Genomic DNA, 25631 nt, shown 5'->3' with positions numbered 1-25631 from the left:
ATTCTCCCAAGTGGTTTCTTATCGTCCTCCACGTATTCTTGTTCTATGGCATCTTTTCATCTAAGCATATTAATTTCATCGTATATCTACAATACTCCGTATTGCCTATCCTCTTCTTGTTTCATTTGCCCTCTAACCTTTACCTGCCGGCCGTTGTGACCAAGCGGTTCTAGGCGCTTCAGTCCGGAACCGCGCTGCTGCTACGGTCGCAGGTTCGAATCCTGCCTCGGGCACGGATGTGTGTGATCTCCTTAGGTTAGTTAGGTTTAAGTAGTTTTAAGTCTAGGGGACTGATGACCTCAGATGTTGAGTCCCATAGTGCTTACAGCCATTTGAACCATTTGAACCTTCACCCATCCTCACCATATCTCCCGTTTGCTCCAGTGCCCATGTAACTATTCCCGTGCCATAAGTTTAAACCTTAACCTTGCAATTTCTCACATATTGCTTTCTTCATTCTCAAATTATTTTGACTTTACCTTCATTTAGTTCATAATTTTAAACACATAAAGAGTTAAACGACTCAAATATCCAAGATTTTGAGAAGAATGGAAAAGAAAATAATGGGTATGTTATATTAGGAACAGTTTGGCTTTAGGAGAGGCAAAGAAGCCAGAGGTTTAGTTCTGACGAAGAAAAAAAAATCCAGAATCTTACATGACGTTTGTCGACTTATAACAATCTTTCGACAATGTAAAATAATGTACGATATTTGAAATTATCACAAAATAGGCGTAAGCCATAGAAAGGAACAGGTATTATACAAATTGTATGGGGAAGAATCTTCGAGAAACTGAAAACAAGACGAATTGTGACGTGTGGAGCCCAGGAGTTTGGTAATGCTCACAGCAATGTTTCAGGTGCATGGGGAGCGTTCCCAACAATAGGCACTGCTGCCCGAATGGGAGGTGGTGATCGATCACAGTCGGGAACAACAGCAGATGACCCCGGCATTGTGCAAGAGGGTATCCATGTCAAACAGCATTGTTATCCTCAGTGAAAATTCAAAAGAGTTACAGGATCAGTTGAGTGGAATGGACAGTCTAATGAGCACATAACATTTACTGAGAGTAAATTAAAAGAAGGCAGTAGTAGGGGATAGTGTTTTACCTTGGTAACTTAAATCAGATATTTCCCTATCAATGGACTGTTAGAGAGTAGGGCGGTAAGTGACTTACCCAGTATGGTCGTCAGATATAATTCCCTTTGATTATTTATTTTGGCGCTGCAACAAAGACATATGACGTGAAATAGTTTGTGAAGCATGCCACTTGCAGGGATATTATGGACTACACAAAGCGAGTGTGCAGTGCTTCATGTGATTCTAAAATCAATCACTAGACTGAATTGCGACCAAAAAACATAATATGTTCCTGGTTACACTATCCCTTAGACGCAACACTCTCCACTCATGAAGAATATCATAAATGAGATTAATGATGAAATTATCATCAAGATAGAGGATCAAACAGTAGACAAAATGAGAGTGTTCTACTGTCTTGGAATCAAAATAATACAGGACAGATGTAGCATGGATTATAAAAGAAGCAGACTATGTGATCAAAGAAGGCATTCCTCAATAAAATAAGGTTGCTTATCTCAAACATAGATCTGAATTCGAGGAAGAAAATTATGTTAATATACTTCTGTAGCAGAGCATTGTATGGAAGTAAGTCATGGACTGTGGGAAATACGGAAAAGAATTGATTCGAAACGTTTTAGTTGAAATTCTGGAAGTGAAGTGACCTGATGAGGAATGAGAATGTTCTTTGCAGAATCGGTAAGGCAAGAGATATGTGGAGAACAACAGTTAGCATAAGGGACAGGATGGTGGTACATGTGGTTACGACGTTAGAGGATAACTTTCAGTCTACTAGAGAGAGCCACAGAAGGCAAAAATTGTAGGAAAGACAGGGATTGGAATATATCCAACAAATATTTGAAGACAATGGGTTAAGTGCTGCTCTGAGACAAAGAGGCTGGAACAGGATAGAAGCCGGCCGCGGTGGTCTAGCGGTTCTGGCGCTGAAGTCCGGAACCGCGGGACTGCTACGGTCGCAGTTTCGAATCCTGCCTCGGGCATGGATGTGTGTCATGTCCTTAGGTTAGTTAGGTTTAAGTAGTTCTAAGTTCTAGGGGACTTATGACCTAAGATGTTGAGTCCCATAGTGCTCAGAGCCATTTGAACAGGATAGAAGTCAGGATGGCCCTCTTGAAACTACCCAGGAGACTAGTATGGAGAAAGGTCACCTTGACCATATACAGTAAAAATGAGTTTATTTATTTAGTCCTTTGATCATATATAATACAATGTACGATATGACACTAGATTTAACCCCAGTCATTACAAACAACAATTATCAAGATTATATGTACCTATATTTCTTACAAAGTACGAAACTTATGGATTTATACATTTATTATAGTTCAAGTACTCACTTATTGAACAGAAGCAGTCATACTGTAGACATTATCTAACACATCTTTCAAAAGCTTTAATATTTAGTATACATTTTACATCATTTGGTAACTTATTAAATAGTTTTATTGCGATTTAGTATGTTGCTTTCTGACACAAGCTTGTACTTTTTAATTTAATGCTCCGATTGTGTTAGTGACATTTTTCTAATAGTATTATTATTTCCAATTACATTTTTTAAAGTATACAGTTGTTGTTGGTTGGTTTGGGGAAGGAGACCAGACAGCGTGGTCATTGGTCTCATCAGATTAGGGAAGGATGGGGAAGGAAGTCGGCCGTGCCCTTTCAGAGGAACCATCCCGGCATTTGCCTGGAGTGATTTAGGGAAATCACGGAAAACCTAAATCAGGATGGCCGGACGCGGGATTGAACCGTCGTCCTTCCGAATGCGAGTCCAGTGTCTAACCACTGCGCCACCTCGCTCGGTTTTAAAGTATACATTAACCTGTATTTTAAATATTAGTTTATGTGATTGTGTAGGACTGCTCGCTGTAATAGTCATAGTGGCTCTTTTTTGGATTCTGAATGTCCCTGGAGCTACTGGGGTATTTAGCCAGAATCTGAATCCACATTTTAAATGTGCTTTAAAATATGTATAGTAACCACACATTAGTGCCTGCACATTTATGCATCCTCTTAGAGCCCTTAAAAAATAAAAGCCTGAATGCAGCTTGGCATTAGTGGGCTGAATATATATGCCCCATATTCACAATGGATTGTTGGTTATATCTGGATAATGCAAGATTTTGTCTCGACAGTTATGGAAATTTAATGTTACAGTTTTGCTGCTGATTACTATATGCTGATTATTTTTTACCATTTACTTAGTTGATTTTCAATGTTTACTTCATGTTGAATCTTCATTCTTTGCTGCTTTTGATATTACTGTGTCATCAGCAAAGAGAATAATGTTGTCGTATAAACATGCACATCCGGTTCATTGATATAATCAGGAGAAGAAGAGGTCCCATTACTGACCCTTGAGGTACTCCTTAGGTCATTTGCATTCTTCTGACAGGTATTCTGTGACTATTTTTGCATTTTAACATGTGTGTCTGATGCCTATTTTTTGATTGTAGGCGCTGAGAAAAGAACGAATTCATTCATTTCACAATCCCCAAATCCCACAGTATTCAACCGTGTGTAGAAGCCTCTGTGGTTTACCATGTCTAAAGCTTTAGTTGGAACTAAAAATATACCTGCTGTTTGATGTTTTTCAACAATGGCATTTAAAACAGTGACTGTGCATTCATAAACTATCTACTCAGCTGAGTTCCTACTTTGGAAAACATACTGAGAATTGGTTAATACTTCATTTTTGTTTATAAACTTTATTAAGTTACTGTACATTATGTTACAATGCTTTTGAAAAACAGGGTTTTATTGTACTGGGGCGATAGTGTATCACTTTATCTTTGGATGGTTTTAGCTAATCTGTAAAGAGCCTGTCTCTAATGAGCAGTTGCTAACGTGAATGAAGGGATCTGTTAGACTTTGGAGGGAGAGCTGTAAGATTCTGGCGGGTATACCATTAACTCCTGCTTAGTGTGTTATTTTTAGACCGGTATCATCCTTGACTGTTTCCCTCCCAGCTTACATGATCCACAAACATTGGTAATCCAACCCTGTTGATCTTGTTTTACGACATTTTTAAAATTTTTGTGTGTTTTGTAATGAGTGTGCATGTCTGCTGTGACATTATTTTCCTTGCAGATATGGTGAAGTTCTCTTTTTTCTGGAAAGAAGTTCTAATTCCTTTAGTAATCCAGCCATTACCTCTAGCATTATTTCTGATATTTACCATGTTTAGAGGGGAGGCTGTGGCAAAATGCTGTATTAGTTTTTAAAGAAATCCGTTGAATTTAGATTCCAGGCCTTGCCTTTCATAGACAGCAGACCTATCTTCGTTGTGCAGTAATGAATTAAAGAGGTTTATGCGCTCCTGAGGAAAGATCCTATGTTAAACCTTACATGTGTTGTTATTTGCCTGTCCTCCTTCAATAGTGATGGTTATTATCAAAGCTTTTTGGTCACCGAATCCTGTATTGAATACTTTTACAGACCACTTAAATTTGTCTTCATCAATCAGGATTTGATCCAAGGCTGTGTGACTGGTTGGTATTTTTCCCACTGCAAGGTTGACTGTGACAGTAAGATTATGTGATTTCATGAGGTTGTCTAGAGAATCTCTCTGTTTACAATTACTGAGAACATCCACATTAAAATCACCACAAATTACAACATGTTGTTACATTTACTTCATTTAGGAACCATTTCATTTTTTCTAGAAATACCTCAGCGTTTTCTAATAGGGAGCAGTACATTGTGATTATTATCAAATTTATTTTTAGAACTTTTATCGCTTCTATCTCGAAGTCTTTTCTCAACTTTGTTGGTTAATATTAGCTTACTAAATTTCAAGAGTGTTCCGAGACAGAAATATCCTCTAGTTCATGCATTATTAGTGTATTTAAATTTTTTACTTCGTTGTATAGGACTGAACGTTTTGGTGAAACATCTTCATTACAGACTGTGAGGTACCAGTTATCTTCAATTTAAATACTACTCATTTCACACTTTTTGGTCTTCAAATTGTGCAGGTTACATATTCCTTAATGTTCCTTCTACTTCTGTTGTAGCTGCTGCTCTTGACGATAAAACATATTGCAGACGACTTGGGCGCCTCATTTTCCTTCTAAGCGGGCGTCGTGAACGTTCTTCAGCTGCTGTGGAGGTTGGTTCTGATACTGAAGTGGTTGCAGCTCCTGTTCCTGAGGCTGATGATGATTCTGGTGAGGTCGTTGCAGATACTGTTGAAATTTATTCTGCTGTCAGACTGGTTAGTGCTGATGCTTGGGTGGTTGTTCCTATTCAGATTACAGGTCTTGCAACAGCTTAAGATTCTGTAGTCATTTGGACAAGATTTTTGACAAATGAAATAGGTTCACGGTTGCAGTGATTGACATCTTGATATCTTGTTTCTTTTGTGTAGTTTGTTTGCTCCAAATAATTGTTATTTCCTAAGACACCTTCTTCCTCCTTTTCTGTTGCCCTGAACCATATTCTGTTACCCTAAACCACAGCCAATTGTTGTTTGCACTGGTTTGATTGTTTTCTTCCCGAAGTCTTCCGCCTTTTTCTTTAAAATCCACAGATCAGTTGTAGTTTGTACTATTTTAGTCATTTCTTCCTTAAGCCTCGTGCTTTCCTCCTTCTTATATCACTTTCAGAAGTTTTCTGAAGCTTAAAATTACTACTTGGGATTTTTACTTTGCTCTTGCTTAAGAGAAAAGACTGTCTTTCAGTACTCTGCTTAAGAGGAATAACCGCAAGGTAAATTTGTTTCGATTTACTCTTTCAGTTTCAAAATTAACAGCAAGAATTTAGATGTTGTACATCAAATAATTTTGGAATGTGATAGGTTATTATATTCATTTTGTGAAGTTCACATGTTCTTTAACCACCTGAATGGGACTTTTAGTCTCACTTTTATCTCCTACTATCACTAATGCATCGTCTGTTGTGAAAGCTTTTGTGAGGCTTAGCACGTTTTTTATGATTACCTTCGAAATTACTCCTGGTTTGCTGGTCGTCTCCACTAGATAATAAGTCTCACTTCTACTGTAGAAGTGATCCTCATCGTCTTCACTGGGTGTCTGCTAAAATAAGTACATCGTTTTTCTTGTATTTCCATTTCCAACCAATTTTAGCAAACGTATTTGTAATAGACAAGCTCTTAGTCATTGTCACTTCACTTATTTTTGTAGTCATTTAACTTTCACCTTACCCGTTTGTTTTTGCACGTTGTTTGTCAGATTTTTGAATGCTGTTGGATTCAAGATAGTAAGCAAATTTCGAATGTTTCCCTTTTTTCTTAATATTTCTCTTAAGCTCAATGATATATTTTTCTGAACATATTTTCCCTAACAATTCAGATTTCTTTTATTGTGAAGAGTGTTTACAATGTATCCTTTTCTCTTTAATTCACTATCAAAATTAACACCATGGGTTACAGTTAATACTTGAGTCGTTGCACATTCGCAGTTACTGTGTCTGTTGATGCACATGTAACTGGCATGGTGTCGACCTTGTGGTTACAGGATTCATAGTTTTTACCTTTATTTCACGTTCACTACACACGCAAAAGCATTATAAAATTATGTTGCTGCACTTTTGGCACAGAATACTATTAAATACGTTATTTTTCTAAGCACAAGTTAAACTTAGAGATGTTTAACGCATTACACTGGTGCATTCTGATTCTGTGTGTATCCCACAGTGATTTTACTATGAAGTGTTTTAGAAAATCAGTTCTAACACTGAGAAACAGTTTTTCAGTTGTATGTCAAAACTTTCTCCTTTTCTGTGTGTGAGATATGTGTCCTTAATGTTGGGTGGTAACTTTATGCCACACTCTGTAAAAACATCGACAGATGGACGGGAGAGGGAAGAAACTAACAGAAGCAGTGTTATGTGTACCATTAATGGTATCTAACCCGCAGCGACTGTCGATTTTGTTGTCCCATTAAGCATCATAAAACTCCATAATCTTTGAGCCTTTCTTGGGAGAAATAGCGATATGGGCACATTCGTGAGAATTGTTCGAAAAATCAATTGTCATGAATTAGTAACTATCTACAATTCATATGCATTTATTTCTAGTGTGCGCAAACATTGTCTATGCTATATGATATCACACTAAGACAATTTTCAAACATTTTACAATAATAACAAGTGACTAATAAGATTACCTATTCAAGGCGAACATTTCCATGAAAATCATGATGAGGTCTCAAATTATAATTTCAGATAACTCAATACAATGCTTTAATTGATCAGGCAGAGGTATAATGTCAACATTGACTTCTGTTTGTCAACAGAGCCCAAATCCAAGCAGTCCTCAAATTTTGACAACCGGTGGTTCTTATGTTGGAAACTTCGTTGCCTCGAAGCAAACAAAATTTGTTACTCATGGATGGATGAATCAAGGAGATCACATGAGTGCAATCCGTGATGGTAGGTGGTATTCTTTAAAACAATAAAATCTGTATCTCACACATTCAAATTTAGAAAGTCAATGCACACATGACATTCATCTTTCCAGTCATTGAAAGTGAATGTTAGCTGCATGTAACAAAATCTTACCACCTACAATTACAGAATTATTTTAACATCTCACGTTGGTATTCATGATGAAAGAAGACCTTCAGTTTATTGCGTAGAGGTACTACAGTTTGAAGGAATACGGAATAATCATTTAATAAATTAGTAAGCAGAATGAAACATGTTACTGGATTTACCACTGCATTTGTGCAGCTCATTTAGCAAACCTTTCCTCAGACGGTATGTTTAATAGGCCTAAATAACACTCACTTCATACAAACTTAGATCCATGAATCAAGCAAAAATAGTAAACCATACTTAGAAATGTAAGGTAGTGATGCGACGCACTTACTCTTTGCTTTCCTCTATATTACATCAAACTATACCCAGCTACAAATTTTTTATAGGAGGTGTATTTATCTTACAAGATTTAACATTTCAATTTATGCAGGCTCTTCTGGCCAAACATTAATACTTGGCATAACAGTGTGCTCCATAAAAGCATACATAAACAGCATCATAAAGAAAAAAGGAAACTAAAGAAAAGTGACTCAAAGAGAGGGAGAACAAAAGATGAGCTTGTAGACTAAGCTTTGCAGAAAACATTATTCTTCTTTCTCATCAAAAACAATTTATAGGTTCATGGCTCCATACCATTATGCCTAGTCTGGTCCTGGTCTACATAGTGTCTCAGTTTATGAGTTCAATAAACTGTAAAGAATTAATCGTATTTCACAAATTATCATTCCTTTTACAAACTGCAAACTTAATATCAAAAGTAATGTGAATATGTAATACATTAATGGTGTTGTGTCTAGACAAGACAGCCTAGACACAATGAGAGGAAGCTGAAAGGCACGCGCTAAGCTAAAGCAGGATGGCGTGAGGTCTGAAATAGGATACGTAATGAATGCTATAAAGAAAAGTACGTAGCTTCTGGAATACTTAACTTTAATCCATCCTTTTGGTACATCTGGAGATTGTGGCGATACAAGTGAGACTCTTTAGATACATGCAATGTTACTAATGGCGCCTTGCTAGGTCGTAGCCATTGACTTAGCTGAAGGCTATTCTAACTATCTGCTCTGCAAATGAGCGAGGCTTCGTCAGTGTGCATCGCTAGCTACGTCGTCCGTACAACTGGGGCGAGTGCTGGTCCGTATCTCGAGACCTGCCTTGTGGTGGCGCTCGGTCTGCGATCACACAGTGGCGACACGCGGGTCCGACATGTACTAATGGACCGCGGCCGATTTAAAACTACCACCTAGCAAGTGTGGTGTCTGGCGGTGACACCACAAATGGAAGACGCTGTATGAAATATGTGTATGTAGATCAGCATTCATCAGGTAGAAGACGTGTTGTGTACTGACCACACACAGAGACGATGACAAGGTACTAAGCTCTCAGGCAATTCATTATTCAAAGCTAGTCAACTAACGCGCTGAGACCACTGTCTGTTGACACTGCAACCTGACTGAATCAGTAGTTAACAGTTGCTGCGTGTGTGTGTGTGTGCGTGCGTGTGTGTGTGTGTGTGCCTCCTTTCTTTTGTACCTCTGCCACTCCTCTGGTCAGAACTTCTCCTTCTTTGGTGAGGCGCAATTGGACCTCAGATATACGACGGGCGTCTCTCCTAAGAGTTGTCAGGCACATTTTCTCTGGCGTTTTGGTAGATATTTGCATTTTTTTGCTGATGTCAACATAGACAATTACTGTGCGTCAGATATTTCATGTGACGCCCAGTGTCAATATAAAGCGTCGATTTGTTTCCTGTTGCGAACAAAATTATTTTTTAATTGAAATTTTACGCGTCCATTCGATAGAACGCTTCAAACTTAGGATAGCGCAATATTCGTTTTATAGATATACGAGGAATAGTAAACCACGAAGAATAAACAGGAATCGAGCAGCGACTCAGTAGCTCTGCGGGCTTGGTGGCAGCAGTCAGGGTGGGCCAGTGCCGTGCTATCGTTGCTGGAGTACTGGGTATTCTTAGTACTTTAATGTTCCTCTTAATATGTATCGATGAAACAAATAGCACACTAGACTTACCTGGGACCGCTCTATCAAATGGTCACGTAAAATCCCTCTTCAGAAATCAGTTTGTTTGCAGAAGGAAACAAAGAAATGCTTTCTGTCGCCACTTACTGTTGCCTGAAAGATGCCATGAGCACTCTTTGTCTGGACTCAGTTACTCCGCCTACACAATTTAAAAACGAAATTGTTAATTTCTGCTGGAACATCAGAGAAAATGCGCCTGTCGAATCTTAGGAGAGACGTATATACATATATACAGGGTAGTTCGTTGATAGTGACCGAGCCAAATATCTCACGAAATAAGCATCAAACGAAAAAAACTACAAAAAAACGAAACTCGTCTAGCTTGAAGGGGGAAACCAGATGGCGCTGTGGCTGGCCCGCTAGATGGCGCTGCCATAGGTCAAACGGATATCAACTGCGTTTTTTTTTAAAATAGGGACCCCCATTTTTTATTACATATTCGTGTAGTACGTAAAGAAACATGCATGTTTTAGTTGGACCATTTTTTTCGCTTGGTGATAGATGGCGCTGTAATTGTCACAAACGTATAAGTACGTGGTATCACGTAACATTCCGCCAGTGCGGACGGTATTTGCTTCGTGGTACATTACCCGTGTTAAAATGGACCATTTACCAATTGCGGAAGAGATCGAGATCGTGTTGATGTATGGCTATTGTGATCAAAAAGCCCAACGGGCGTGCGCTATGTATGCTGCTCGGTATCCTGGACGACATCATCCAAGTGACCGGACCGTTCGTCAGATAGTTACGTTATTTAAGGAAACAGGAAGTATTCAGCCACATGTGAAACGTCAACCACGACCTGCAACACATGATGATGCCCAAGTAGGTGTTTTAGCTGCTGTCGCGGCTAATCCGCACATCAGTAGCTGACAAATTGCGGGAGAATCAGTAATCACAAAAACTTCGGTGTTGAGAATGCTACAGCAACATCGATTGCATCCGTACCATATTTCTCTGCACCAGGAATTGCATGGCGACGACTTTGAACGTCGTGTACAGTTCTGCCACTGGGCACAAGAGAAATTACGGGACGATGACAAATTTTTTGCACGCATTCTATTTAGCGACGAAGTGTCATTCACCAACAGCGGTAACGTAAAGCGGGATAATGTGCACTACTGGGCAACGGAAAATCCACGATGGCTGCTACAAGTGGAACATAAGCGACCTTGGCGGGTTAATGTATGGTGCGGCATTATGCGAGGAAGGATACTTGGCCCCCATTTTATAGATGGCAATCTAAATAGTGCAATGTATGTTGATCTCCTACGTAATGTTCTACCGATGTTACTACGAGATGTTTCACTGCATGACAGAATGGTGATGTACTTCCAACATGATGGATGTCCGGCACATAGCTCGCATGCGGTTGAAGCGGTATTGAATAGCATTTTTCATGACAGGCACGTTCACCGGATCTGACATCCCCGGATTTCTTTCTGTGGAGAAAGTTGAAGGATATTTGCTATCGTGATCCACCGACAACGCCTGACAACTTGCGTCAGCGCATTGTCAATGCGTGTGTGAACATTACGGAAGGCGAACTACTCGCTGCTGAGAGGAATGTAGTTACACGTATTGCCAAAAGCATTGAGGTTGACGGACATCATTTTGAGCATTTATTGCATTAATGTGGTATTTACAGGTAATCACGCTAACAGCATGCGTTCTCAGAAATGACAAGTTCACAAAAGTACACGAATCACATTGGAACGACCGAAATAAAATGTTCAAACGTACCTACGTTCTGTATTTTAGTTTAAGTTACCAAACCGTTACCAACGGTGCGTCTAAAATTGTGAGCCATATGTTTGTGACGATTACAGCGCCATCTATCGCAAAACGAAAAAAGTGGTCCGACTAAAACATCCATATTTCCTTAGGTACTACACGAATAAGTAATAAAAATGGGGGTTCCTATTTTAAAAAATGCAGTTGATATCCGTTTGACCTATAGCAGCGCCATCTAGCGGGCCAACCATAGCGCCGTTTCGTTTCCCCCTTCAAGCTAGACAAGTTTCGTTCTTTGTACTTTTTTTGTTTGACGTTTATTTCGTGAGATATTTGGCCCGGTCACGATCCGTGGACCACCCTGAATATATATATATATATATATATATATATATATATATATATATATATATACAGGGTGTTACAAAAGGTACGACCAAACTTTCATGAAACATTCCTCACACACAAAGAAAGAAGATATGTTATGTGGACATGTGCCCGGAAATGCTTACTTTCCATGTTAGAGCTCATTTTATTACTTCTCTTCAAATCACATTAATCATGGAATAGAAACACACAGCAACAGAACGTACCAGCGTGACTTCAAACACTTTGTTACAGGAAATGTTCAAATTGTCCTCCGTTAGCGAGGATACATGCATCCACCCTCCGTCGCATGGAATCCCTGATGCGCTGATGCAGCCCTGAAGAATGGCGTATTGTATCACAGCCGTCCACAATACGAGCACGAAGAGTCTCTACATTTCGTTGGAGTTGCGTAGACAAGAGCTTTCAAATGCCCCCATAAATGAAAGTCGAGAGGGTTGAGGTCAGGAGAGCGTGGAGGCCATGGAATTGGTGCGCCTCTACCAATCCGTCGGTCACCGAATCTGTTGTTGAGAAGCGTACGAACACTTCGACTGAAATGTGCGGGAGCTCCATCGTGCATGAACCATGTGTCGTACTTGTAAAGGCACATGTTCTAGCAGCACAGGTAGAGTATCCCGTATGAAATCATGGCGGTGAATCGAGGAAGTACGGTACATACTGACGAAACTAAAATGAGCTCTAACATGGAAATTAAGCGTTTCCGGACACATGTCCAAATAACATCTTTTCTTTATTTGTGTGTGAGGAATGTTTCCTGAAAGTTTGGCCGTACCTTTTTGTAACACCCTGTATTCACTAAAATTTTATCATTTGTTTTCATGAAAGAAAACACTACGGATTAGTAGGAAAACAAACCCGTGATGTATGAATATAGCTTTAGTAGTGTTCTGCTTGCCACAGTCACGTTGTCTAAATATCCGGGCTTAACTTTGCAAAGCGAAATGAAATGGAACGAGCGTGTGAGGACTGTGGCAGGGAAGGCGAATGGTCGACTTCGGTTTATTGGGAGAATTTTAGGAAAATGTGGTTCATTTGTAAAGGAGACGGCATATAGGGCGCTGGTGCGATGTGTTCTTGATAACTGCACGAGTCTTTAGGATCCATGCCAGGTAGGATAAAAGGAGACATCGAAACAGTTGAGAGATGGGGTGCTAGATTTGTTACAGATAGGATCGAACAAAACGTAAGTGTTACGGCGACGCTTCGGGAACTCGAATGTGGATCCGTGGAGGAAGGTGACGTTCTTTTCGAGGAACATTAATCAGAAAATTTAGAGAACCGTCATTTGAAGCTGACTGCCGAACGATTCCACTGCCGCCAATATTTGCGCCTATGGGCCGCGAAGATAAGATATGAGAAATCAGGGCTTATACGGAGGTATACAGACAGTCGCTTTTACCTCGCTCTATATGGGAGTGGATCATGAAAGGAAATGACTAGTGGTAGTACAGAGCATCCTCTGCCAAGCACTGTACAATGGCTAGCGGATTATCGATGTAGATGTAGACATCTTTAAAATACTCGTATAATGAAGAAGCTGTCAATTACTCACAGGTGAAAGGTACATATGGCTTTGTGATACATATTGCAGTTAGGACTCTCGCGCCCAGCAGAAAAGGAAGAGTAGGATAGATTATTTTACATGTTTGTTAGTGTTCTTGTTGTTGTGGTATTCAATCTGAAGACAGATGCGATGCAGCTCTCGATCCTACTCAATTCTACGAGAGTCTCTTCATCTCCCAGTACGTACTGCAACCTACATCCTTCTGTATATGCTTACTGTATTCATCTCTTGATCTCCCTGTACGATTTTTACTCGCTTTATGTCTCAGAACATGTCCTGTCAGCCAATCCCTTCTTTTGCTCAATTGTGCCACAAATTTCTTGTCTCCCCAGTTCTATTCAGTATCTCCTAATTAGTTACGTGATCGACCCATCTTATCTTCAACATTTTTCTGTAGCACAACAGTATGAAAGCTTCTACTTTCTTTTTGTCTAAAATTTTTATCGTCCATGTTTCACTTCCATGGGTGGCTACATTCCAAACAATTACCTCCAGAAAAGATGTCCCACAACATAAATTTATCTTCGATGTTAACAAATTTCTTTTCTTCAGGAATGATTTTCTTTCCATTGCCAGTCTATATTTTATATCCTCTCTACTTCGCCCATCATCCGTTGGCTGCCCAAATAGCAAAACTCCCCATTCTTAAAGGATATAGTGGGCTCTTAGAACAACGTGTACAAAAGGGATTATAGAAAGAGAGAGAGGAAGAGGAACAACTGTGGCATTGCCTTTGTCAGCCAGTTGTTGTCTCCCATAAGGACTACACTGATAAGATGCAGAGCCTGCTAAATGACGATTCCTACCGGAAGATCAGCGTTGACCCTACAAAGAAGGTGGAGAACAAGACGAGGGCGCTTCTCAAGGACGCAGATTTACCGGAGGGTGACGCTAAGAAATTGTTACCCCAAGGTCCGGTACCGCCTAGACTATATGGACTCCCGAACGTTCACAAGGGGGGGGGGGGGGGGTACCATTACGCCCCATTGTCAGCAACATCAGGGCACTTACATATTTGTTGGCCAAATACCTGACGGGAATATAAAGCCCTTATGTGGGTAAATGCCCTCATCACATCCGTAATTCCGTGGATTTTGTTAAACGCCTTGATAGCTTCAGGTTGGATAAGTCAGATATCATGGTGAGTTTTGACGTCGTTTCCTTGTTTACGAGGGTACCCCTGCGAGAGTCACTAGAATTGATTAGTCAGAAGTTTGACGAGAAGACCACTGAACTTTTTAGGCATGTCTTGACTTCCACGTATTTTCTTTTTAATGGAGAATACTACGAACAAACGGAGGGAGTCGCCATGGGTAGCCCTCTCTCACCGGTGGTAGCGAATTTGTACATGGAGAACTTCGAGGAGGAAGCCCTGTCGTCTTCCGTATGGAAACCTACTTGCTTTTTCCGTTACGTGGACGACACGTTCGTCATCTGGCCACATGGTATGGATAATCTCCTTGACTTCCTTACACATCTAAACTCCATACACCCCAACATCAAATTCACTATGGAGACTGAAACGGAGGGTAAATTACCTTTCCTTGACGTCTTGGTCAAGAGAAGGGCTGACGGAACCCTAGGTCATGGGGTGTATCGGAAGACTACGCACACTGATCTGTATTTGCACGCAGACAGCTGCCACCACCCTACACAGAGGAATGGGGTACTTAAAACTCTAGTACATAGGGCGCGCACTATCTCTGACGCAGAAAGTCTACCCCAGGAATTGGAACATCTGAGAACTGTAATTCGAAAAAATGGGTACTCAGAGTGGCAGATTCAACGTGCTCTCCGCCTAACCATTGCAGCACAACCTGTTGAGATGGATGAAGTCACGAGGGAGGCGGTAGGCACTGCATTTATTCCCTACACAAGCGCACTGTCGGGGAAAATCGCCCGCATTCTGAAGAAATACTGGGTCGGAACTGTGTTTTGTCCTCCAAATAAAACTCGTGCACTGGTGGGGAGCGCCAAAGATGACCTCGGTTTGAGGAAGGCCGGCGTGTACCAGATTCCGTGTCAATGTGGCAAGTCGTATATTGGTCAGACGATGCGTACCGTCGAGGATCGATGCCGTGAACACCAAAGGCACACTCGACTGATGTATCCGAGCAAGTCGGCGGTCGCTGAACATTGTTTGTCGGAAAATCACGCCATGGAGTATGACCGCACGAGGATTCTGGTACAGACGTCGAGATACTGGGACAGCGTTGTTAGAGAGGCCATCGAAATTCGCACCAATGACGACCTCATAAACCGTGACTGTGGCTATAATCTTAGCAAGGCTTGGGAACCAGCGATCGGGTTAATCAAGAGTAAATCGAGCAAACGTATAGTTGTGACGACCACGGCGGACAGAGCCATCACACCGACGTCATCTCAGACGCCGTCGCAATCTGTTCCACCGCGCGACCGTGGCGCGGGGCGCGGACGACGGAGGGAGCGCGCCGCGGGCGGAGGGTATTTAAATCGGCCACCACCGCGACCGAACCCAGTTCCCTCTGAGCAGCCATAGCGTACGGATCTCCGTGCCGGCACGTTCACAGGAGCTCAGTCCGTCAGTTCACCTGATGATGGCGACATGTATGATCGCCGAAATATTGTGCCCGTTGGACACTATAGACCGGCAGCATACCCGTGTATTTGATAATCAAATACGCCGGGAGAAACTCAAGAATCACAACTATTACACAAATTAGAAGAAGGTATAGCCAAATACGAGGCTTTAGAAACTGGCAATGATGTGGGAACTTCTCAACTGGACGCAAAGCTGCAAAAGCAAAACAAACCTGAAACAGCTGCGGATACGAGTGAAGAAGTGTTAGTGAAGACAGTTTTAGATCAGGAAGGCTGTACGAAAGAAGTGAGCGAGGTAGAAGCAGTACATAGTAAGAGACAGTAATGTAATTGAAAGTGAGAAGATAGTAACAGAAACAAACGAAAAGTGTGATGGACTAGGTAACCATGTGGAATCAGCGAGGGAAGAAATCGAAAAGAACTATAGCAAAATCGAAGGGGACGAACTCGAATACATTGAAAATTAGTTAGAGACAGTTTCCAGCAGTGAATACAGTGAAATTGCAGTAATTGGTTTTCGTATCAATGATGCGAAACTGGGAAATTTGATTCGTAAGGAGCAATCGATCATGTAGCTTTTTTGTACGAATATCAAAGAAGGCTGGCCTACCGGTTGGACACATGAGGAAAACATCAACGAAACGAACAGAAGACGACTGCTCGGTAGAAAAAACGAATTGAGTGCTAGCAAACGTACCAAAGTAGGAGTGAAAGAAAGTAAACAGAGGAAACGCGCAGTAATGAAAGAAGGAGGAATCAAGTATGAGAGGTGAAAGAAGAACAAGACAGAAGATTCATAAGTGTTAAAAAACATCACACGAGTGTCACGGAAGAAGAAACGTAACAAGGTTTACGGTGCCAAAAACAACGGCAGAATGATGAAGAAAGACAGACTGCAAGCCTTGTGACACTGTAGCGACAGCCAGAACAGAAAGGTGTTTCATAAAAACTTACGAGTGTAAATGATTTTGTAATTTTTCAAAATATTATTTGTGAGTGGACGCTTAGGCACAATTTGTTTTTCTTGGATGCACTTGCAATCACCGATTTGATTTATATTGACAGGGTGTACAAATCACTTACATAAAGAGAAAGATGCAACTCTCAACCATTTTCAGAAAATTGAGTTTAAAACTTTTAGGTATATATATGTGTGTGTGTGTGCGTGTCTGTGTGAGTGTGTGTGTGTTGGGTCGCTCGCTGCCAGAGCCCACAGCCGACCGACTAAGCTCAAATGGCTCTGAGTACTATGGGAAGTAACATCTGAGGTCATTAGACCCTTAGACCTAGAACTACTTAAACCTAACTAATCTAAGGACATCACACACATCCATGCGCGAGGCAGGATTCGAACCTGCGACCGTAGAAGCAGCGCGGTTCCGGACTGAAGCGCCTAGAACCGCTCGGCCACAGCGGCCAGGGACCGAGTAAGCGCTTGGCTTCATAGGAGGGAGGACTCTGGATCGAATTTTGCTCCCGCTACCTTTTTTCGTTCTCACGTAACTTTAATAACAAGTTTATTATGATAGTGCAAATTATTAGTATCTAAGAAATCCTTTATTGTTAACATAATCTACACTTTGAAAATTCGGACTTTTTTCTAATATTTTGGAAGTAGTTTACTGTTGTAACCGTATTCCTCAACCCACCATGAGCCCTTTTCCCAGGTATAGGTACAGGTACGGTACGACTCGCCGTATCAACCCATTTTCCCGTGAAATCTGCATGTGGTTTTGACACACCAGAAACAGCTGCATGTGAACAAACAACTGTCGACTGGTGAAGGGAGAAAGGAACAGTGTTTACAAACACGAACAATACTTTATTCGTGCGTTAGCTCGCGAGATAGTTACACATCAACGCTCCAAGATGTCTGATTTTTACTAGTAAATGTATTGATGTGCCTGGTACTACAACAGCAAGAGAACGTGAACGTGATTGTGAAACAGAATCGCTTTACAGTGAAGGTCCAAAAGCACGACTGTAACGGCACTTGTGTACGGTGAACAGCTCCTTCTCCAAAACGATCTCTCCTTGAGAAACAACTCGCGAACTCATGGTGCAAGATGATTAGCCACCAAGACATCAATGGAGGCGATGTTTTGAAGAAACTGAAGAAGTCGCTTCATCTTCATCCTTCATCCGAAGATTACGAGGCTGAAGAGAAGCAGTCGAAAATGGACAGCGATTACGTTCTGCAGTATTACTAGATTAGGGTCGTCAGTCTAGTGAAAGAGCAGCATGGACGGAGTTTGGCCACTCTTCTAAGAAGGGGAGCTTCACGCCCCAAAAGCGTGAAAGGTTTGAAAAGATGGGAAGAACATAAAAACAATGTGGAACAACGAGTTAACAACTTAAAACCATTGGTTCGTTGACGTATGATCATTTTATAGAAGCTCGAGAATGTAATCCGTAGGTGACGAGAAACCTGTAGCAATGCGCTCTAGCTGGCACTAGCTAATTTACTGATTTAAATTTTCCAGCTTTTGACTCATGGGTCGTCTCCTCAAACGAAGACATCTGATTCTTCAGGGAAAACTCACCAGATTTGTATCCCAAAGGGAAAGCGCTTCGCTGATGCAAGTCCTTGATGCAGCCGCAAATTTCCGAAATTACCAAAACACGACAGAAATTTTTCTATTAATTCTGATCGAACAGGTATTACATATAAAAGTACCTGATTCATTTACATCCACTGCGATACTATTCTTGTAGACAATACGACGCTAGTTTGTGGATGGTTGTTCTAGGGTGCCAATATCAATCACGTCATGACCGAATGCTCGCCGAACGCGAACATAGGTGGTTAATGTGCAGAGAAAGAATATGCACAAGGTGACACATTCGTACACCGCACAGTATTCGGTCACCTTATCTAGAAAGTTACTACCAACGGTCTTCGTTTGCTTACGAGAGGCTGGGTGGAGTGGCCGTGTGGTTCTAGGCGCTACAGTCTGGAACCGAGCGACCGCTACGGTCGCAGGTTCGAATCCTGCCTCGGGCATGGATGTGTGTGATGTCCTTAGGTTAGTTAGGTTTAATTAGTTCTAAGTTCTAGGCGACTGATGACCTCAGAAGTTAAGTCGCTTAGTGCTCAGAGCCAAGCTTAGGAGAGACCACTGGCTCATTTGGACAAAGGATGCAAACAGTAGCTGATGGGTGTGCACACAAATACGTGAGAGAACAATAATTTATTTCGCTTCTCCATTCATGGGGAGGGCAAACGAACGAAATTTGTCAAGTTAGAGAGGGTCTACCAACGTATTAAATAAATTCCTTCAAAATGTACTCCGTTGGTGCAGCCCTGCGACGTTTATTTTTATAGGTAGGTGAAAAGCCTTATAACGTGACTATGAAATTGCTGTTACATCATCGAGCACAATAGAGAGATAGTTTCAAGAGAAGACTGCATAAAAATTTAATCAATCATACGCCAATAATTGTCTGTAGCAATATTCTGTAATATGATCAGATATGCGTGCTACGCTGCGAAATTACGTGATGAGGCAGAACCGGAAACGATGAACCGTCTAGAAACAGAGTGAGGTTATATGAATGGCCGCATAATCTACGAAACATTTTTGCTTTGCATAGTCATCCTCTTGTCTGTCACTTAAAAATAAACGGTATATATAGCAAAATTGAAATTGCTAACGTTTAATTCAGATTTTATTCGAAAATTGTTTGTAACTTGAAACTGAGGGATGATATTTATATCGGGTCTCCGGACGGAACGTAACGTCATCTAGACACAATATTTCAGCGGGCCACCTGGCTGCCATCTTCGGGTGAGTAAACCGTCGCACTAACTCGCTGGAACTGGAATCAAACACGCCGCGGCTGCACCTTTTGGTCCACCGCGCGTGCGCGAACATAAAAATTGCCCTCTAGCGCAAAGCCTAACAGCGCACCGGTGGTGAAAACTCGCTGAAGCGATATATCGATATCAAACACTACTGACACTTTTTGATGACCGAAACAAAAACCGTTGTTTTTTAATATCTAACAAAACAGGGTTCCAACTATTACTTAAAGGATACCCCTTATCTCTCTTTATAATAGTGTCGGATTGCCGGATTTCAATAGCTTCTTTCACTTCACAGTCCAAATAACGCAACGCAGAGGCAATCACTCGTGTCTCATAGTACAACATTTTATGTCCTTCAGTACGACAATGCTCCGCAACCGCAGATTTTCTAAGTGAAATAATCGCGTGTGGCGATGGTACTCCACGCATCGATCCTATACCGTACGAATCGTTTGTCCAATATAGGCTTTACCTCAATGGCCTAGAACTCTGCAGGCATCGGGCTTGCTCGAACCCAGATCATTTTTGACTAAGCCCAATAGCGCTCTAGTCTTAGCTGACGAACGGAATACATTTCTAATAGCATCTATTTAAAATTATTCCTATTATTGAAGATATGCTTCTCGCGAAAGGTAGGAACGCCACCAATTTGCTTGTATCTTCTTTTGGTTCAAGCGTAGGTCCAAACTATAGAGCACGATGGATCTGATTGTCAGTATAACCATTCTGCTTAACACAACTTTTAGGTGATCCAGTTCTTGTGTCAAACTATCTGCATCTGAGATGGCATAAGCTCTTTTTACCAATATACCCAGGATCTCATTGCGTTGGTACGATGGAAGACAATTTGATGCATGAACATATTGGTCCGTATGTGTGGGGTTCGATCAACACTGTGTCGTAATGTTCCATCATCCCTCCTGCAGACCAAGAGGATGTTTTCCATAGTTCTCAACTTCCACCATGAACTTAATTTTGAAGATGCAGACAGTTGAAATGATCTCGGAAACGATCCAGAGCTTTCCCCCCACTCCCCACCCATGTGACCATACCATCAACGTATCGTCGACGTATCTCCAAAAACAAGCTAGTTTTAAGAACGCCGTCTTCAGTGTGCCGTGTCCTCAAAATCTTCCATAAACAAATTGGGGACTATGGGGGATAATGTACTCCCCATAGCCACTCCGTCAGCTTGTTAAAAGTATTTCTCATTAAATAAAAACTTCATCGACGTCAAAACATAGCGATATAGCGTAGTTGTTTCTTCGTCCAATTTTTCACCAATTAACTGCAAAGAATCTTCAAGAGGAACTCTGGTAAAAAGAGACACAACATCAAAAGTAACGAACACGTCCGTGGTATTGGGACACAAAGACTTCAAACGCTGAATAAAAACCAGAGAATTGGAAAAATGATGCTCGCATTTTCCGTCATGGAGACTGAGAGTGGATAGTAAATACTTGGCCAGGTTCTAAGTAGGAGCGCCCAAATTACTAACAATAAACCGTAGAGGAATCCCTTGCTTGTGTACCGTAGGCAAACCATATAATCTCCGCGGGACTGCATCACCAGGTCGATGTTTGTTAAGAAAATCGTCAGATAATGAACGCTTCTTCAAAAGTGAAAGTGTCTTGCGTTTTACACTTTCATTTGGGTTTTCGGTATGCCGAGTCTGCTAGTGAAATCATTTCAGTAAAAAGATCCATTTTACCCAAATAATCGCCCCACGAAAGAAGAACCATTGTATTGCCCTTGTCCGCTGGTATAGCTACTGAACCCTCATCTTCTCTGATGGGCCGGATCGCGTCTCTTTCAAGCGAGATGTTGCTTCGCGGGGGTGTCACCCAACGCAACATATGCGAGACCTTTTGCCTAACTTCACCAGCTAGATCGTCGAGAAACCTGGACATCGCTTGTTCAACCGCGGAAATGAATTCGGTACTGGGAATATTCGTGGGTGTAGGGACAAAATTTAATCACATTTCCAATACTGCCAGCGTAGCGTCGTCCAGTTGTTTGGTTGTGAGATTAATCATAACATGTCGATGGGTGTCATCATCCTTATTGCAGACTGAGAAGAAAGCCGTTGAAACTCACAACCAAACAACTGGACGTTGTGAGAATCTTTATTTGATGGACCAGGAATATGTTCTCTATTACGATCGTGTTCTGTATTACGATCATGTTTCTCCTTTCCTATCATGACTCTTTCCTATTTCTGTACTTTCTCGTTAAGAGGGCAACCCTGTATCATCTTTAACAGGTGACTCATCTACTAGTGGAATTTGTTTAGACTAGACAGGACTGAAAAGACATACACCACTTGATCTGAACCCCGAAATTGCCTATTCCATTGTAGCCACTTTCATAAAACATTTGAGACAGAGCTCTGCCAGGCTGAATGCAGAGATCTCACGGCCCATGTAGTTCTTCATATATATAAATCACACAGTATAGCAAATGCTTGAAGTTTATGGGATGTATGTGGCGGAATGGTTACTAATACAGTACCCATATTTTAGCAGTAGTTACAAATGTTAAGCGATATGTGATTCATATGGTTACCAAGAATTAGCAAAATGAATCATCTTTTGAAGGTTTCACTTGTTTAGGAAAATAATGAACCCATTCAAAAAGATGTTGTTCATAAGTTCAGGCGTTTTAGAACAATATTTGATAGCTCCCAATGATCCACCCCTAGGTAAAAGAAAGGGACATTGTTTGATGGAATAGGCAAACATTGGAGAAACATATATTCCTGTAGCACTGAAAAAACAAATGATAGTGACGGTTTCACCCCTTTCCCGCGATATTGTTACATCCAATTGTTTGATTCCTGTTGGGGCTAACATTCTACCAGGATTATATACCGTCGTTATACCCCTGTCAACAACACTGAAAATTCCGTTTTATGAGAAGTTACATTATTCCATAATTTGTTGCAGGCTTTAGAAGTATACTTTTACACATTTTTCGCTGAAAGCTATTATTCTATTAAGTTAGTCCCTTCTGGTTTTTGTCTTGATTTCTGGATGTCGTTTTCTAAATAAAGAGCACCATTCTTTTTCAACTAATCAAGTTGATGAAGTACATTATTAGCCTCAGCAAACTCATAAGCCAATCTTCACAGCTCTGTGGGGGGACATCCCATAGAATAATTTAGCTAACTTTACTGTATGTTTAGCCAATTCGAGTTGTTGAGTAAATACAAATCTTCCCCTTTTAACCAATCTAGGAGAACCGGAAACGGCAGTCTTTATCCCAGTTCTGGGGGTCGCTTCATGTATTGCAAGCGTCCTTGAATCTTCTCGAATTTTTCTCCCTCCTTTAATGACTTGTAAAGCATTTATTAAAGTTTCTTGTGCCCACTTGCATTTTTTGGTAGTTCTTCAATAGTTATGCAGCGTCTAGAATAAAAAGTATGCTTTAATCAATTACTTATCGAGTAAAGAAGATAATGAAGATTTGTCGCCAGTTCTGAGGGGTAATCGCACACAGTCAACAAAAAGCGTATGATTACCCCAAACTATACTGAACTAAATTATCTATCCACAGAAGCAAACAGTAAAGGAAACGAAAGAAAAATTCGGAGTAGATAATAAAATCCATGGAGAAGAAATAAAAACTTTGAGGCTCGCCGATGACATTGGAATTCTGTCAGAGACTGCAAAGGACCTGGAAGAGCAGTTGAACGGAATGGACAGTGTCTTGAAAGGAGGATATAAGGTGAACATAAACAAAAGCAAAACGAGACTAATGGAATGTAGTCGAATTAAGTCGGGTGATGCTGAGAGAATTAGATTAGGAAATGAGATACTTAAAGTAGTAAATGAGTTTTGCTATTTGTGTAGTAAAATAAATAATGATTGTCGAAGTAGAGACGATATAAAATGTAGACTGACAATGGCAAGGAAAGCGTTTCTGAAGAAGAGAAATTTGTTAACATCGGTATAGATTTAAATGTCAGGAAGTCGTTTCTGAAAGTATTTGTATGGAATGTAGCCATGTATGGAAGTGAAACGTGGACGATAAATAGTTTAGACAAGAAGAGAATAGAAGCTTTCGAAATGTGGTGCTACAGAAGAATGCTGAAAATTAGATGGGCAGATCACATAACTAATGAGGAGGTGAAACTTCCTGGCAGATTAAAACTGTGTGCCCGACCGAGACTCGAACTTGGGACCTTTGCCTTCGCGGGCAAGTGCTCTACCAACTGAGCTACCGAAGCACGACTCACGCCCGGTACTCACAGCTTTACTTCTGCCAGTACCTCGTCTCCTACCTTCCAAACTTTACAGAAGCTCAAAGGTCCCGAGTTCGAGTCTCGGTCGGGCACACAGTTTTAATCTGCCAGGAAGTTTCATATCAGCGCACACTCCGCTGCAGAGTGAAAATCTCATTCTGAATGAGGAGGTATTGAATAGAATTGGGGAGAAGAGGCGCTTGTGGCACAACTTGACTAGAAGAAGGGATCGGTTGGTAGGACACGTTCTGAGACATCGAGGGATCACCAATTTAGTATTGGAGGTCAGCGTGGAGGATAAAAATTGTAGAGGGTGACCAAGAGATGATTACACTAAGCAGATTCAGGAGGATGTAGGTTGCAGTAGGTACTGGGAGATGAAGTAGCTTGCACAATACAGAGTAGCATTGAGAGCTGCATGAAACCGGTATCTGGACTGAAGACCACAACAACAACAACAACAACAACAAGAACACCCACAGAAGAAAGCCATGTAATCTAACTTCTTTGAAACTCTACAAAAAAATCACTGGTACACATGTGCCAGGTTAACAAGATACATCCAACTATGTAAACCATAATTACCTTGCACTGAATGCCCTCTCGAAATAAGAATAAAAGTAGCACAAAATACGAACGGTTTTTTTCAAGCTTGTGATGCAACCTATGATGGGGAACGGTAATTCAGCGATAAGTGGTGTTGGTAGTACTAGACCGGAGCACATCCTGGACCAGCTACGACGTCGCTCTGACAAACAAACTGCAATTCGTGCGATTACCCGACGTGTGCCCTCCATCTTCCCTCACAGTTACAAAAATGATAATCATGTGTTAACTGCCATAACTGATAAGAATATTGAAATGATAACAAGAAAGCATAAGGGTGTATAACTAATTTTATGTTCAGAGTATGGAGAATGATTGGTATCGAAGCTGGAGTATCAAATGAGTAATGTTATAGTTAGAAGACTGAACGAAGTTAAGAAGCGAAAGTATATATTTGTATGACGAAGACTTTGCTTCATGCAATAAATAATAACTGGTTTCACAAGCTCCGACATTGTCGCGAGAGGGCAAGGACCCGTATATGTAATAAGTATCCTTTAATTTACGTCTATGGTCACATGTGACTTAAATAATAACTGGTTTAACTGTGTGTCTGAGGAGTTCATTAATACAGGGTGTCTCTATTAAGCGTCGTCAGGCGCAATTTCTCTGGTACTTCCGCAGATGTTTGCAATTTCATTTTTGCATTGCGTAGCTGGAGTCAGCCCAAACAAATACTGTTCAACACGTTTTTCATACGACGCCCCTTGCTTACTGTAACCGTTTTTATTTCCAGTTACAAACAAAATGATTTTTAAAGCCGAATTTTACGTGCCCATTCGACAAAGTGGTCTCAGATTAGTCTAGTTCGACATTTGTTTTGTCGTTAGATGTTAACAGGGATAGTAAAACACGAAGAATAAACAGCATTCCATCACCGATTGAGTAACACAGAATGCTTGGCGGTAGCAGTTAGCGTGGGCCAGGGCAGTGCTGTCGCTGTTGGAGACAGGTTATTCTTTGAGAATTACTGTCCCCGTTAACACCTATCGACAAAACAGATGTCGCACTAGACTACTCTGGGAACGCCCTGTCGAATGGGCACGTTAAATTCCGCATTAAA

At 41.0% G+C, this 25631-nt stretch overlaps 1 protein-coding gene across 1 annotated transcript in view; it reads left to right on the top strand.

Annotated features, from left to right (window-relative positions):
- LOC126474679 (phospholipase A1 VesT1.02-like) overlaps positions 1-25631 on the top strand; it is a 41549-nt gene that overhangs the window by 8925 nt on the left and 6993 nt on the right. Inside the window, exons 3-4 of the mRNA XM_050102157.1 lie at positions 5180-5318; positions 7360-7495. Of these exons, the coding sequence (XP_049958114.1) occupies positions 5180-5318; positions 7360-7495 (275 nt within the window). The remainder of the gene's footprint in view (positions 1-5179; positions 5319-7359; positions 7496-25631) is intronic.

Source organism: Schistocerca serialis, chromosome 4 (genome assembly GCF_023864345.2).
Source record: "Schistocerca serialis cubense isolate TAMUIC-IGC-003099 chromosome 4, iqSchSeri2.2, whole genome shotgun sequence".
In the NCBI taxonomy this organism is placed as follows: domain Eukaryota; kingdom Metazoa; phylum Arthropoda; class Insecta; order Orthoptera; family Acrididae; genus Schistocerca; species Schistocerca serialis.
Note: the sequence above shows the minus strand (reverse complement) of the source record. Positions and strands in the feature narration are given on the sequence as shown.